We start from the raw sequence: 16,060 nt of genomic DNA, 5'->3' as shown, positions 1-16,060 counted from the left end.
ACTTCATCACCACGGACGTGAGTGATACTGAGCTCTCTGTAAATCTGACCGAGCCAGTAATTACCACACCATTCAGGCACGTTGCAATGAATATTGTTGGCCCATTGGAGAAGGGCAGCTCAAGGTGCAATTACAGACCAGTGGTGTGTGGCTATGCAACCCAGTTACCTGAGGCATTCCCTCTTCCCTCTGTTACCACACCAAGGGTAATCAGTGTCCTTGTCCAACTCTTTTCTCATGTGCATATTGGTTGTTGATGCACACTTTTGCCCTAAGGTGACTCCAGCCATTTTTCTTTGGTAAAATTAAAGATCCTAACCCATGTATTAACATATGGTTAAAAAGAGGGAATCAAATTGTAATCGATATTCATTACTTTGAATCTGCAGAGATCAAATCTTTATGCATCTAAACAGAAGATGTACACCAACATATCGTAGTAGAATGAAAGAGATTAAGCTGAAATCATAGCTCCTTAACTTAATCAGTTGAATCTGCTGATCAGATTAATGTCATGAACATTTACGTTTCCCAATAAAGTCAGCCAATATATCCAACATATAACTCATTTTTGAAAATCATAAGTTTATTGATGCTTTGGCAGTCATATAAAACTGTTTATAATACCAATTTATGATTGTGTTAAAGCAATGCAAGACATGGCTCATACAAAACCAATTATTAACGATCCTGTTAGGAGTCCATAAGCAATTCAGTTACCTTAATAGGTATTTGGGATATGGCAAAATCATAAAATAGTCAAATATGGTAAATAAATTCACTAACAGAGGGACTACAGAATTCATTATCATTTAAATAATAAAAACATATATTTTATATTATATCACTGACAATTAAATGTTCTGTTTATGAATATTTGTGCCTCTGTTTAATGAGAAATATAAATATTACATTATCTGTATTCCAAGAAGCATATCTGAAGTCTTGGTTGTTATCTAAACAGAAATATGTTTATTATAATTAGTTCTAGTATAAAGTACATAGGTTGTGTGCAGATTCTTAGAGCACAGGGTGCTTCCTGAGAACTGAGGGCTTCTGTATTTAAAATAAGGTGCAGCACGGTGGAGAACGATGGCAGATTGGACCTTCGCTCAGTCCAAAGAACTGCTTTTGTTTAATCATTCGCAATGCTCTCTTTCATTTAGCCATGCAACCTAGGAGGCCAGTTGGCCCATCTGAGCGCCGTGGTAGCATAGCGGTTCGCACAACACTATTACAGCTCAGGGCGTCGGAGTTCGAATTTGAATTCTGACATTATCTGTAAGGAGTGTGTACTTCCTCCCCATGGAATGCATTGGTTTTCACTGCATGGTACCATTTATCCATCAGGCTCTTGAACCAAAGGGGGTAACTTCACTCAACTTCACTTGCCCCATCCTTGAAATGTACCCATAACCTATGGACTACTTTTCAAGGACTCTTTATCTTATGCTCTCAATATTTTTTGCTTATTTATTTATTATTATTTCTTTCTCTTTGTATTGCATAGTTTGTTGTCTTTTGCACGCTGATCTTATACCCAAGGTGGTGCGGTCTTTCATTGATTTGGTTATTATTCTGCAGATTTATTGAGTATGCCTGCAAGAAAATGAATCACTAGATCATATATGTCAAACTCAAGGCCCGTGAGCCAAATCCGGCCTGCGGTGGAATTATCTTTGGCCCGCGAGATAATATCTAATTACTATTAAAGCTGGCCCCAGTAATCGAAGCGCCTATGGCGTATGATATGGCTAATGCTGAGTTTATTCAGGTACCAGATTTTCAGGGTTTTTAGTGTTTATTCGGTTTCCCTGGTTTATTTCCTGAATATCATTAATGAATAAAATTTTTTTCTTTTAGAGCTGGCCCCCCGATATATTGCATGCACCACTAATACTACAAATCCCACAATGCACTGCCAGTGCATTGCTCGTGCTTGCCTGACTCTCTCATCAGCATCCTTATGGCGCTAGTCACGTGTGGTCAACTTTCAGCTATCCCTCACCCCAAAAATGGCTGAACGAAGGGTGGACTTTGAAAACAGGGGTTTTCAAGGCAGGTGGGAGGCAGAGTATATGTTCGCAGATATAAAGGGCAAACCTGTTTGTCTTGTGTGCGGAGACGGTGTGGCTGTAATTAAAGAATATAACGTAAGACGACACTATGAAACGAAACACCACGACGAATACAAGCATCTGGACAAGAAACAGAAGCCCGCGATGTGCGGTCAAAAGAGTGGATTGGTGGGCAGGATCCGGGAGAAGAAGCAGGAGGAAAACAGCGCAGGTGAACTGACAGCTTATCACTGCATCATACACCAGGAATCGTTGTGTGGCAAAGCCTTGAAAATGGAACATATAATGAGCACCATAACACGAGCAGTTAACTTCATAAGAGCCAAAGGTTTAAATCACCGCGAGTTCAAGTCGTTTCTGGAGGAGTTGGGTTCAGAATATAATGATGTGCCCTATCACACAGAGGTGCGATGGTTAAGCCAAGGAAAGTGCTGAAAAGATGTTTCGAGTTGCATGAGGAGATCTGTCAGTTCATGGAAAGCAAAGGGAAAGACACAACAGAGCTCCGGGATAAAAAGTTGCTTTGTGAAATGGCGTTTCTGTGTAACGGTTAGGTCTACAATTGTGTTTGCTAATGCTTGATTTCAAACGGTTTATTACTGGAAAAGGTATGGCTCCCAAAACAATCTTAGCTGAAATAGTCTCGCTTCTTTCTCGTTGCCTACTTTCTTGTAATCTACGTCTGTAAGTTAATACCAATCATAAAAAGAATGCTTGCTAAAACGAAATTCGTAAAGTGAAACAAGTTTAGATATAGCAGAGACTGAGACACATGAGAGCAGGTTGAAAAAATGAAGGCAACGAAAGCTGTGGGAGCACGCGCACAACTGATCCGGCCCGCATGAAGTCGCATTTTTCTCAATCCGGCCTGTGACCTAAAATGAGTTTGACACCCCTGCTCTGGATGGTGACATATACGTACTTTGATAATAAATTTACTTTGAACTTTCCTCCCACAGTTCAAAAATATACTGGCAGGTTAAATGTTATGGTAAAATTATCCTGTAATTAAGCTAAGTTTAAATTCGGGGTTGCCAGGTGGCGCAGCTTGTAGAGCTGGAAGGGCCTATTCTGCACTGTATTTCAATCTATATATACTCATACACACACACACACACATACATACATATATAAACTCCAGTCAGCTCTCAGAGCATTTATTGTCTGGCCCTATTGACCTTGAACCGACTAGGCCATTTTGGACTGAAGTTAGAAGTCTACTACATTGCTGCAAGTTTAGATAAGATCAGCAGATTTCCATCCCTAAAGAGAATCATCTGATTTTTAAGTGCAATCCAATAGCTTTATAGCCATTATTATTGATACTCACTTTCATTCCAGAATGATTTAATTATGTTTTTGTTCCCCACGCACTGGATGAGAATTGAACACGTACCTGTGGATCATTTGCTGAGACCTGAAGGATCACTGGTCCAGCACAGTAACCACAGTGCAAGTGTTCACCCTTAATCAGATCTTGTAATAACCGGCATCTTTATGATGGAAAGACTGATGATTCAAGATTCAAAGTTCAAAGCAAATTTATTATCAAATTATATACATGTCACCATATACAACCCTGAGGTTCATTGTCTTGTGAGCATACTCAATAAATCCATAGAATAATAATCACAATTGAATCAATGAAAGACTTTGCCAACATGGACATTCATCAGTGTGCAAAAGACCACAAGTTGTGCAAACACAAAAGAAAGAAGTAATAATAAAAAATAAATAAACAATAAATATCAAGAACATGAGATGAAGAGTCCTTGAAGGTGAGTCTATGGGTTGTGGGTACATTTCATGGATGGGGCAAGAGCCAACCCACCAACCCTTTGGTTCAAGAGCCTGATGGTTGAAGGGTAATAACTGTTCCTGAACTGGTAGTATGAGTTCTGAGGCTCCTGTACCTTCTTCCTGATGGGAGCAGTGAGAAGAGAACATGTTCTGGGTGGTGGTGGTCTCTGATGATGGACGCTGCTTTCCTGCGACAGTGTTTCGTGTAAACTTTCTCCATGGTTGGGAGGGCTTTACCTGTGATGGACTGGGCATATCCACTACTTTTTGTAGGATTTTCCGTACGAGGGCATTGGTGTTTCCATACTAGGCTGTGATGCAGCTTGTCAATATACTCTCCACCACACATCTATAGAAGTCCTCGACAAATCATGCTGAATCTTCTGAATCAGATGGTCTACTCAAATTCTTCAGTACACAAGTGTAAAGGAGAACAAAATGATTGTTATCAAAAACACAATAAGCATAAAGAATACAATAAAAACACAATAGATAAAAGTTTAAAAGCAATCCTATAAAACACAATATGCAAGTAACTGATATAGACGTAGAACATTACATACATTGCATCTACAAAACTTTGTTTCAATGTTTTAGCAGTGTAGTTAATTTTATACTGTATATATTGTTTTGTTTCCAGGTATCCTTCTTCTTATTCATTATTTTTGTGGTCTACACGATGCTGCCCTTCCGTATGCGAGATGCTGTAGTGGCCAGTGTGTTGACATCTTCCTCCCATACCATTGTGTTGAGTGTCTACCTCTCATCCACGGCGGTCATAAAGGAACATTTGGTCTGGCAGGTGAGTACTCAGTAGGATAGTTGCAAAGGTTAGACCACAAGAAACATACAAGCATTTCCAAGCTGATATTAGAATTTTTTTTTAAGTACTGAGCAAAACAAAGAACCTGGTAGCAACATGTGTAATAGTAGCTGTGCTTTGTGAATAAGCCATCTGTCTGGAAAACCCAAATTTCTCTTTGTCTGCTTTGGAAAGAAAACACAGCATTTTTGAAAAAGAACTGTCAGTGCAAGAGAAACTATTTGAACTAATTCAAGATTGTTTAATGACATTTCCTGTATACAATTGTAAGGAGAATGAATTAATTGTTACCTCAGATCTGATGCAGCACAAAAAAAGATAAAGATCACAATAATAATAGTAATAAAACACAATAAATATAAGTACATAAGGTAGCTTATGTGCATAGGTTGATTGTATATCCATAAAATGACGTTAGGCTGCACATAAGGTGACTGACAGGAAATAATGAAGCAGTGGTGGAGCTGGTGGGTGGAGGTGTTGATCAGTCTTACTACATGGGGAAAGTAACTGTTTTTGAATCTGGCGGTCCTCGCATGGATGCTACGTAGACTCCTCCTTGGTGGGAGTGGGACAAACAGCCCATGAGCAGGTTCTGCATAGCTCCATGGGACCACCCTGTATGTATATCTTTGATGATGTGTTGGGCAGTTTTGACTACCCATTGTAGTCTTCCTGTCCTCTGCAGTGCAGTTTCCATACCAAGCAAATACGCAGCTTATTTGGACGCTCTCTATTGCGCATCTGTAGAGTGACATGAATATGGATGTGCATAATTCATAAATAATTATGCAATCCGCTCATTTTATTCTCCATACATTCCTATCAGCTCTCCTTGGAAGAAATTATAGGGGGGAAGCCAGAGGTGGGATTTTTTTTTGACACGAGGAGTGTCAAGTGAAGGGAACGCACTGACAGAGGTAGTGGTAGAGGTGCGTTACAGTGTTCGTGGGCAGGTCTGGACCCAGGTGCGAAGATACAGCAGACTGTGCCACAGTGAGCACCAGTGACAACTCGACCCAGGAGTGGAGGAATGGCAGATGCCCCGTAAAGATTCAGAAACAAGAGGTTAGACATACCAAGAGAGCATCAGAGAGATGACCGAGTGACACTGCAAGATAAATCATTCTCCCCAAACACTCATGTACTCTGCCCAGCACTAAACGAGAGTTATCAATGCTGGAAACCTGTGCCAGTCACAGTTAATGACAAAATTAAACTGAAAGCACAAGGGCTTAATGGCTCTAAGGTAACAATTAGAACATGCAGGTGCTAGAGAAACCCAGAAGCCCAACGCTCTACGGTATGCCTCAGAGACCCGCAGGGCTCGTGACATGATGGATGCATTAGGGGTATTTAAGAGACTGTAAGATAGGCATATAGATGAAAGGAAAGTGGAGTGGTATGAAGAAATATTGGTCTTGCAGAACATTGTAGGCTGAAGGGCCTGCACTGTGTTGTACAGTTCTGTGTTCTCTTGGATTCCACCCGTCATGTAACACCAAGGTCAATCAATATACCAACACACATGCCAGTGACATGTGGGGGGAAACGGAGCACTGAAGGAAATGCGCTCAGTCACAGAGACAACGCGTGACCTTCAACTTCACGCAAACAGTGCCAGAGGTCAGGATCAAACGAAAAGCTCCAAACTTGTGAAACAGTAGGTCAACTGGCTCTTGCATCATGCAGCCATTTTTGGATGTGTAGAAGTTGCATCAAGTGTATCATGATTTATGACTTGTAACTTCTTTATTCATAAACTGTTTGGATTCTAAGGTCTAACATTCTTATCAAAGAATAAATGATGAGCAGTAGTTTTAACATATTTCAACCTTACTTAACTTGCCAGAATTCAGATGATGTATTGCTTGAGGTTTATTTAAATTTATAATGGGCCACAAGTCACCTATAATTGAAGGTTTACTGATCTAGCCTTAATTACCTTTCTGGGTAACTCACAAGGGCGACTGTCAAAATGATATTAATATATGGTAAGGAGATTCGTCAGTTTACTGCAGAAGTAAAGACAAAATCCAATTCTTACCGCTATCAGCATTTTTCAAGATCAAATGAGCTTTTTAATTGTATGGTAAAAAGCTTCCACAGTAATACGTAGATATTATTCCAATGTGTAGAAAAAGTCAAATTGTATTCTCTTTTCTGTAATTCTCAGACATCTGATCCTCTGGTTGAAAGCTTTACTGGTGATACATATAAATTAATAATGGCTGTCTCTAAGCAGTTTATATTTGAATAACTTTGTTAATTTGATCTATAAATTTGATAAAATAAGAACACTGTTACCAGTCCCTGGAAGTACCAGATGGTCTATTGAAATTGATTTAACTGGTTAACATACATCTGATGAACGCCTTTGTCTCTGTTTGTGACATTCTGGAGTCAGAGGTGCGGAATAGACTTTGACTGTTTTTTAAAAGAATCGTTGTTAACTTGCTGTTAGAACCTGCTGTATTGACATTTGACTGTGATGCATTGGAGTTTTATTCTGGTGTTATTCCAGATTTTTAGCAGGATGTATTGAGTGCTAATTTATTAATATTGGCTTATAAATGATTGTTAAAGATTATATTTTTTAAAATTCTCCTGGTACGACCACTCATTATCTGAGTATCTGTAAAGTTGCACTAATTGAGAGCAGCAGATTAATTCCCTTTGATGAAAGTAGCATTTTAGGCAGCATTTTATTTTCCGTCTGACAAAAATTATATTATGTATTCAGACTGAGCAGAAAGTGGAGGAGGTGACTGGGTTAAAAAGATAATGTTGAATATGCTTGTTAGGTAGCACAAGCCTGAAGACACACAATCAATGTTTTAGGGACAGCCCCTTCCCCTCCGCCATCAGATTTCTGAATGGAAAATTAACTAACCCACCATCACTACCTCACTATACTTTGCTCTCGTTTGCACCACTTATTAAATTTACTTTTTAAAAAATATGTATTTCTTATTGTAATTTATAATATTTTTATGCTACCTTAAAACAACAAATTTCATGACATATGTCAGTGATATTAATCCTGATTCTGATCCCAATTTTTTATTCTGATATAGTTATCCAAAATATAGACATGACTGGAATGTTGTAAGCTGATTTTATCAGGGGAAAATCCAGAAGCTTGGGAGCAATTTATTTTGTAAAGTCTGCCTTGATAATTAATATCTCAAACCGTTCTCGTTTTCAGCACTGCAACATCTGTAGTTTAAAGTCTCTTGTTTCCATGCGGAGAAATTATTTTGCAGAAGAAAATGTGTGCTGAAACCTCAATGGCAAACTAGCCCATGTCAAAGATGTGGAATGGAGAAGGGATGTCCTCTGTGTTTGTGTTCAAAGATAAACCTCAGACACACCTTGAAGGATGGCTACAAAAGTTAACAGGTCAAACTGTGAAGGAAATAAATGCACTGCTGGAAGCCATTTAACGACCTCACATGTTCAGGGTCAGTGAATATCACGTTGCATCTCCCAACAAGTGCTTATCTACAGTCACAGATTGCTCTGTGCCCATCACTCCTATCACTTACTGAAAATAATCTCTACCAATCAAAACTTGAAATTGGTGCTACCAACATTGCTCGGCATGCTTGTTCAAGTTTGGATATGTCACACCAGTCCAGACATCTATCCTCCCGTAGAAGGGAAGACTGCTGAAGTTGTACGGTAGATAGGGGTACAATTGTCACATTTAAGAGAAGTTTGGATAGGTACATGGATGAGAAGGATATGGAGGTCTGTGGTCCTTGAGCAGATTAGACCAAAGGCAAGGTTGGCCCAGACTGAACTGACCAAAGGGCTTGTTTCTATGCTTGTGGGGCTCTATGATTATCAGTGATAGAGGCAGTGGCTGCATGAAACTTTGACAGACTTCCGCAATGCTCATTGGACACTATCCTAACTAGTTGAATAATGGCCTGGAATAGAAACACAGGGCCGGAACAGAAAGTAGTGGATACAGCCCAGTCTATCATAGGAAAAGCTCTCCTCACTATTGAACACATTCAAGAGTGCTGCCACAAGAAAGCAGCATTCATCATCAGGACCACGACCATCCAGGTCATGGTCTTTCCTTGCTATTGCTGGTCAGAAGGTACAGGAGCCTTAGGTCCCACACTACCAGAATCAGGAACAATAATTATCCTTCAACCACTAGGCTCTTGATCCAGCATGAATAACTTCACTCACCTCAACACTGAACTGACTCCACGACCAATTTATTCACTTTCAAGGGCTCTATAACTTATTACTTTTTTATTTGCACCATTTTGCACATTGATTGTCAGTCTTTTTTTGTGTACTGTTTTCCATAAATTCTGTTGTATTTCTTTCTTCAGGGTTGTATATGGTGACATATACGAAGGCTGATAACGAACTTACTTTGAGTTTGAATCTGCTTTTGTCAGTTTGTGTGGCAGCATTTGAACTCATGCCGTTCACATGTAGCGTGTTGGGCAGCCCGTGGTCTATTCACAGCCTATGCCATGGCTACTTCTACACTGGGACAGCAGCCTTCCACCAGCCATACTACTGCCACGTGCACAGCACTGGTAGAAGCAGATGAGCAAAAGCAGGCAAAGGGGATTACACATGCTGATTAGCCTTGAAATACTTGTTATCATGAATTGATATACTCCCATTCTCATATTCTCACCAAACATATAAGGAGGCATTCAGCTCATTGAGTCAATACCAGATTTCACTGCAATTCCACCTATCACATTCCCTATCATGCATACTCCCTCATATCCCCATCACTTCTGCATCCCCAGTTCTCCTATGAACCAATCAGGCCAATTATACAATTGCCAATTAGCCTATCGACCAGCATATCGTTGAAATGCAAGATGAAACTGGAACATCCAGGAGAAACCGGGCAAAAACCCCCACTGTCTCAGGCCGAAAGGTGCAAGTTCCAGAAAGAGAGCAGATCAGGTCAGGGTGGAAACAAATTTCCTAGAGCTGAGAAGCAATGTAGGAATGGATTGCAATGGGGTTGTGTACAGATTGCGCTTTTTAAAGTTCATTCTCTGCAAGGCATTGCTGAGACTGCACCTCGAGTATTTGTACAGCCTTGGTCTCTGTATTTAAGGAGAAATGTAACATTATAAGCTGTTCAGAAAAAGTTGATTCCTGAGATGAAGTTTTTATCTTAAGAAGAGAGACACCATCACAAAAAGATCTTCAGATGCTGGATATCCAAGCAATACACATAAAATGCTGGAGGAACTCAGCAGGTCGGGCATCAAATATGGAAAAGAGTAAACAGTCCACATTTTCGCCCGAGACCCTTCTTCAGGACCTGAAGGGTCTTGGCCCAAAAACATCAAAAGAGAAATAGATTGGATTTGTACTGACTAGCATTTGGGAAAATGAGAGGTGATCATATTGAAACACATACAATTCTAAGGGAACCGAATTGGAGAAAATCTGAGGGGACGTTTCTCTTCACAGAGAATATGTTGCCAGGGTGTATAACTTCAGGATAAGCGGTCACCCATTTCATACGAAAGAATCTATTCTCTCAGAGGATCATGAATCTTTGGCATGACTTACCCTAGAGACTTGTGAGGATAAATTCAAGACCTATTGAGACAATTCCTTCAAATGTAATAAAGGATTATTGGGATCAGGCAGGAAAATAGACTTGAGCCCAACTCCTGATCATTCATGTTCTCATTAAATTGCAGAGCAGATTTCAGCAATTATATGGCCTGTTCCTATGCCTATGCCATTAAGAATTTACACTCTTATTCGATGTCGGATTTGAAGTTGTTTGTGTGGTCATGCAAATTTAGTGATGGTCAACAGAAGAACAGGGTGATATATAACATGGAACTGATGGTCTAGTTATTAACTGACTTCTTGGTGAGAGGAAGGCTCTCCATATTGTCTTCTCCCTTCCCTGTCTTCTTCTCCACCTGCTTCTCCCTCTGTTTCTCCCTCCACCTTCCTTTCCTTTTCCTTTGGTTCCATAGAGTTTACCAGACTACTCTTGTGAATCCTGAGATCTGGTTTGATCATAAGCACAAGAGTTTCTGGAGGTGCTGCAAATCCGAAAGAACAAGCACAAGATGCTGGAGGAACTCAGCAGTTCAGACGGCATCTATGAAGAGGAATGAATAGTCAATACTCCAGGCTTCTGATGAGGGACCAAATGGCCTAGTTCTGCTCCTTTATCTTATGGTCATATATATTATCTAAAATATGGCTGATTATTCATATTCCAAATCATATAATACATTTTTAATAAGTTTCGTCTTTGTTACACATTTGGACAGCTACAGAGAAAGACCTTACAGAAATCACTCAAAGAATATAATCATAAAGAAGATAAAAGCTTTCTCAAGGTCATTGGCCCCTTTCCAATTCATCCAGCAACTTTCAAGCACAGTGGAATCAGTTGTTTCCTAAGAGGGATTAGTGTAAAGTTGTTTGATTTCTCCCTTTGATTAATGATCATGTCCTTTCATTCAGAATTCTGCTTTTGTATCTCAATCCCATCTATTTAGTTTTTGCTGCACGCACAATCCTTTCATTCTTATTTTTCTATTTTTTATTTTTTTATACCATATAACAGTATTTTTTATAACCATATAATTACAGCATGGAAACAGGCCATCTCGGCCCTTCTAGTCCATGCCGAACACTTACTCTCACCTAGTCCCACTGACTCACACTCAGACCATGACCCTCCATTCCTTTCCTGTAGATATACCAATCCAATTTTACTTTAAATGACAATACCAAACCTGCCTCTACCACTTTGACTGGAAGCTCGTTCCACACAGCTACCACTCTCTGAGTAAAGACCTTCCCCCTCTAGTTACCCTTAAATTTTTGCCCCCTAACTCTCAACTCATGTCCTCTTGTTTGAATCTCCCCTACTCTCAATGGAAAAAGCCTATCCATGTCAACTCTATGTATCCCCCTCATAATTTTATCAAGTCCCCCCTCAACCTTCTATGGTCCAAAGAAAAAAGACCTAACTTGTTCAATCTTTCCCTGTAACTTAGGTGCTGAAACCCAGGTAACATTCTAGTAAATCTTCTCTGTACTCTCTCTATTTTGTTGACATCTTTCCTATAATTCGGTGACCAGAACTGTACACAATGCTCCAAATTCGGCCTTACCAATGCCTTGTACAATTTTAACATTACATCCCAACTCCTATACTCAATGCTCTGATTTATAAAGGCCAACGTACCAATAGCTTTCTTCACCACCCTATCCACATGAGATTCCACCCTCAGGGAACTATGCACCATTATTCCTAGATCACTCTGTTCTACTGCATTCCTCAATACCCTACCATTTACCATGTATGTCCTATTTGGATTATTCCTACCAAAATGTAGCACCTCACACTTATCAGCATTAAACTCCATTTGCCATCATTCAGCCCACTCTTCTAACTGGCCTAAATCTGTCTGCAGGCTTTGAAAACCTACTTCATTATCCACAATGCCAGTATCAACTGCATACTTACTAATCCAATTTACCACCCCATCATCCAGATCATCAATGTATATGATAAACAACATTGGACCCAGTACAGATCCCTGAGGCACATCACTAGTCACCGGCCTCCATCCTGACAAACAGTTATCCACCACTACTCTCTGGCATTTCCCATCCAGCCACTGTTGAATCCATTTTACTACTTCAATATTAATACCTAACGATTGAACCTTCCTAACTAACCTTCCATGCGGAACCTTGTCAAAGGCCTTACTGAAGTCCATATAGACAACATCCACTGCTTTACCCTCATCAACTTTCCTTGTAACCTCTTCAAAAAATTCAATGAAATTTGTCAAACATGACCTTCCACACACAAATCCATGTTGACTGTTCCTAAACAGCCCCTGTCTATCCAGATAATTATATATACCATCTCTAAGAATACTTTCCATTAATTTACCCACCACTAATGTCAAACTGACTGGCCTATTTTTGCTATTTTTGTTCATGCAACCTCATTTGATTTAGTCGTCGTAATATCTCATTTCACCTGTAATTAATTTTGTGTTCTCATTTTCTCCTGCATCTTTTTATTATTATGTATTTGCAACACATAACAATAAAACCTATCAATTACAATAAGTATGTAAGTATACCTTTTTGAGGCATCGCTTTTTGAAGGTGCTCTTGATGCTGGGGAGGCCAGTGCCCGTGATAGAGCTAGCTAAGTTTACAACTTTCTGCGGCTTTTTCTGATCCTGTGCGGTGGCCAGTCCATAACAGACGGTGATGCCACCAGTTAGAATGCTCTCCACAGGACACCTGTAGAAATATATGTGTCATCTGTCGTTAGTGACATAACTAGTCTCAAACTCCTGCTGAAGTATAACCAGTTTTGCTTTTAGAAAGAGTAGAACAGTGGGCTAAGAATGCATTCTTGAGTTGCACTCGTGTTGATCGTCAGTGAGGAGATGCTATTTTCGGTCTGTACAGACATTAGTCTCCCAGCGAGGAAATCAAGGATTCAGTTGCAGAGAGAGGTTTAGAGACCCAGGTACTTTCACTTTGACTTTCCTCTTTGTTAGTGTTGCACTGTCATCATTGTATAACATGTAACTGTATGATTATGACCCATGATAGATCAGAGCGAGGCATGGCCTATGTACAGGCAGATGGGGTCAGTAAGATTGGCATCATGGTCGATACAGAATTGGTAGCTAAAGAGCCTGCTCTTGTGCAATACTCCACTATACCGTACCATAATTCAGAATCAGGGGTAATATCACTGGCAGAGGAATTAAGAGAAATAGATAGAGTGGACAGCCAGCGCCTCTTCTCCAGGGCACCACTGCTCAATACAAGAGGACATGGCTTTAAGGTAAGGGGTGGAAAGTTCAAGGGGGATATTAGAGGAAGGTTTTTTACTCAGAGTGTGGTTGGTGCGTGGAATGCACTGCCTGAGTCAGTGGTGGAGGCAGATACACCAGTGAAATTTAAGAGACTATTAGACAGGTATATGGAGGAATTTAAGGTGGAGGGTTATATGGGAGGCAGGGTTTAAGGGTCATTGCAATACATAATAATAAAAATATAAATTACAATAGGAGGTGTATATGTAAAATTTTAAACATAGTGCAAAACGAGAGGAAAAAATATTGAGGTAGTGATCAGTGGTTCATTCAGAAATCTGATGGTCAAGGGATGAAGCTGTTTCTGACTTGTTGAGTGTGTTTCTTCAGGCTCCTGTACCTCCTCCTTGATGGTAGCAATGAGAAGAGGGCATAACCTAGCAATGGGGGTCCTTAATGATGGATGCTGCCTTTTTGAGGCATCACCTTTTGAGGGTTCCTCGATGCTGGGGAGGCTAGTGCTAATAATGGAGCTGGCTGAGTTTACAATTTTCTGCAGCCTTTTCTGATACTGTGCGGAGGCCCCTCCATATCAGACGGTGATATAACCAGTTAGAATTTTCTGCAGTGTACATCTATAGAATTTAAGAGCCTTTGCTGGCATACCAATTCTCCTCAAACTCCAAATGAAATATAATGACCGTTGTGCCTTCTTTGTAATTGTATCAATATACTGAGCCCAAGATGGATTCTCAGAGATGTTGACAGCCAGGAACTTGAAACTGCTCACCCTTTCCATTTCTGATCCCTCAATAAAAACTGGTGTGTATTCCCTCCACTTCCCCTTCCTGAAATTCTCAATCAATTCCTTGGTCTTACTGACTTTGAGTGTAAGTTTGTTATTGCGACACCACTCGACCAGGTGATCTATCTTGCTCCTGGATGCTTCCTCATCACCATCTGAAATCTTGGAAGCTATAGTTGTGTCAGCGGCAATGGTGTTTGAGCTGTGCCTAACCACACCATATTGAGTGTAGAGAAAGAAGAGTAGTGGACTAAGCACGCATCCTTGAGGCACACCACTGTTGATTGTAGTAAGGAGGTGATGTTATTTCAGGGGTCCAATTGCAGAGGCTCAGATTTTGGAGCTTGTTGATTAGAACTGAAGGTATGATTGTGTTGAATTCTGAGCTGTAGTCAATAACCATCAGCCTGATGTAGGTAATACATAACTCACAACTCAAGGTGTTCCATGGAGAGCTTTCTAACTGGCTATGCTCCATAACTGTCTGGTATGAAGAGAGAGGGGTCACTGCCCTGTTCTAAATAAGCTGCAGAAAGTTGTAAACTCAGTCAACTCCATTATGGGCACTAGCCTCCCCAGCATTCAGGACATCATGCCCTCTTCTCAATGCTCTCATCGGGGAGGAAGTACCAGAGGCTGAAGGCACACACTCAATAATTCAGGAATAGTTTCTTCTCTTCTGCAATCAGATTTGTGAATGGACATTGAACCCATGACCACCATCTCACTACATTTTTTTCCTTTTTTGCACTATATGTTTAATTAAAAACGTATATACTTACTGTAAGTTACAGTTTTATTATTATGTATTGTAATATATTGCTGCTGCATAACAACAATTTCAATTCAATCTTGTAATTAACCCAAATTTCTAAGAGCAAGCTTGCCATTGGTGGTTAGAAATACTAGGAAGATCAATCCAGAACGTTCAGCCTGCTATCACTTGGTGTTTCAGCAAGTGCACAATTTGTTACCTATCTCTGCATCGTTTCCTCTAATCAGCAGCAATAGACCAAATTATGATTAACTACTGTACGTTTATTGCCGAGGAGAGATCATACCCAGCATGAAGTGAAATTGCATGATCTCAGCTCAACTGTTTCAAGAGCAGTATAACTAAAAGGTAGGAAAAGCTCCCTAGCCCAGTCACAGATCCATGGATGATAAATGAAGGCCATAAATAGATCAAAATCATTGCTTAGAGCCTTAGCAGATGGAAAAGCCTTTGGAAAATGCAAGTATGAAGAATGTTAAAGAAAACAAATAATATCTGCTTCCTCTTGAAAAATTCTTGTGCAATGATGTTAGATCCTAGGTATCTTGTTATGCTTTTTTTGTCTGTCCATCCAGGGTGCAGCGTTGGGAATTTCTGTGAGATACGGAAGTTTAGAGAGGAGTCTATCAGCCATCCTCTCTGGTTTCATCAGGAAAATTATTTCTACTGTGTTTTCAAGGATGAATAGTTTGCAAAAGAATTCCCTTGCCTACCCTGTGGAGCTGCAGGTTTACTAGTGCTCTGTTTGGTTATACTTAAGCTCCAGTTGCAAGTCTTCATTTTTAGCAGTCTCCAATTTTTCCTTCAATCCATTTGTAAACTGCTCAAATAATTACCTGTAAGTTAATTTGGGGCAGGTGATGTTTGCAGCACAGCAGGCAAATTCCCAAAAATAATCCTTCCGTGGCTTTGTTTGTCAACTCTCGAGGGTGGTGGTGATGAATGAGG

At 40.1% G+C, this 16,060-nt stretch overlaps 1 protein-coding gene across 1 annotated transcript in view; it reads left to right on the top strand.

Moving 5' to 3' along the window:
• LOC132378312 (adenylate cyclase type 2-like) overlaps nucleotides 1–16,060 on the top strand; it is a 507,293-nt gene that overhangs the window by 250,927 nt on the left and 240,306 nt on the right. Inside the window, exon 6 of the mRNA XM_059945128.1 lies at nucleotides 4,519–4,680. Coding sequence (XP_059801111.1) covers nucleotides 4,519–4,680 — 162 coding nt within the window. The remainder of the gene's footprint in view (nucleotides 1–4,518; nucleotides 4,681–16,060) is intronic.

The sequence above is a fragment of the Hypanus sabinus genome, chromosome 20 (genome assembly GCF_030144855.1).
Source record: "Hypanus sabinus isolate sHypSab1 chromosome 20, sHypSab1.hap1, whole genome shotgun sequence".
Lineage (NCBI taxonomy): Eukaryota > Metazoa > Chordata > Chondrichthyes > Myliobatiformes > Dasyatidae > Hypanus > Hypanus sabinus.
The sequence above is the reverse complement of the archived record's forward strand: the minus strand, read 5'-3'. Positions and strand labels throughout refer to the sequence as shown.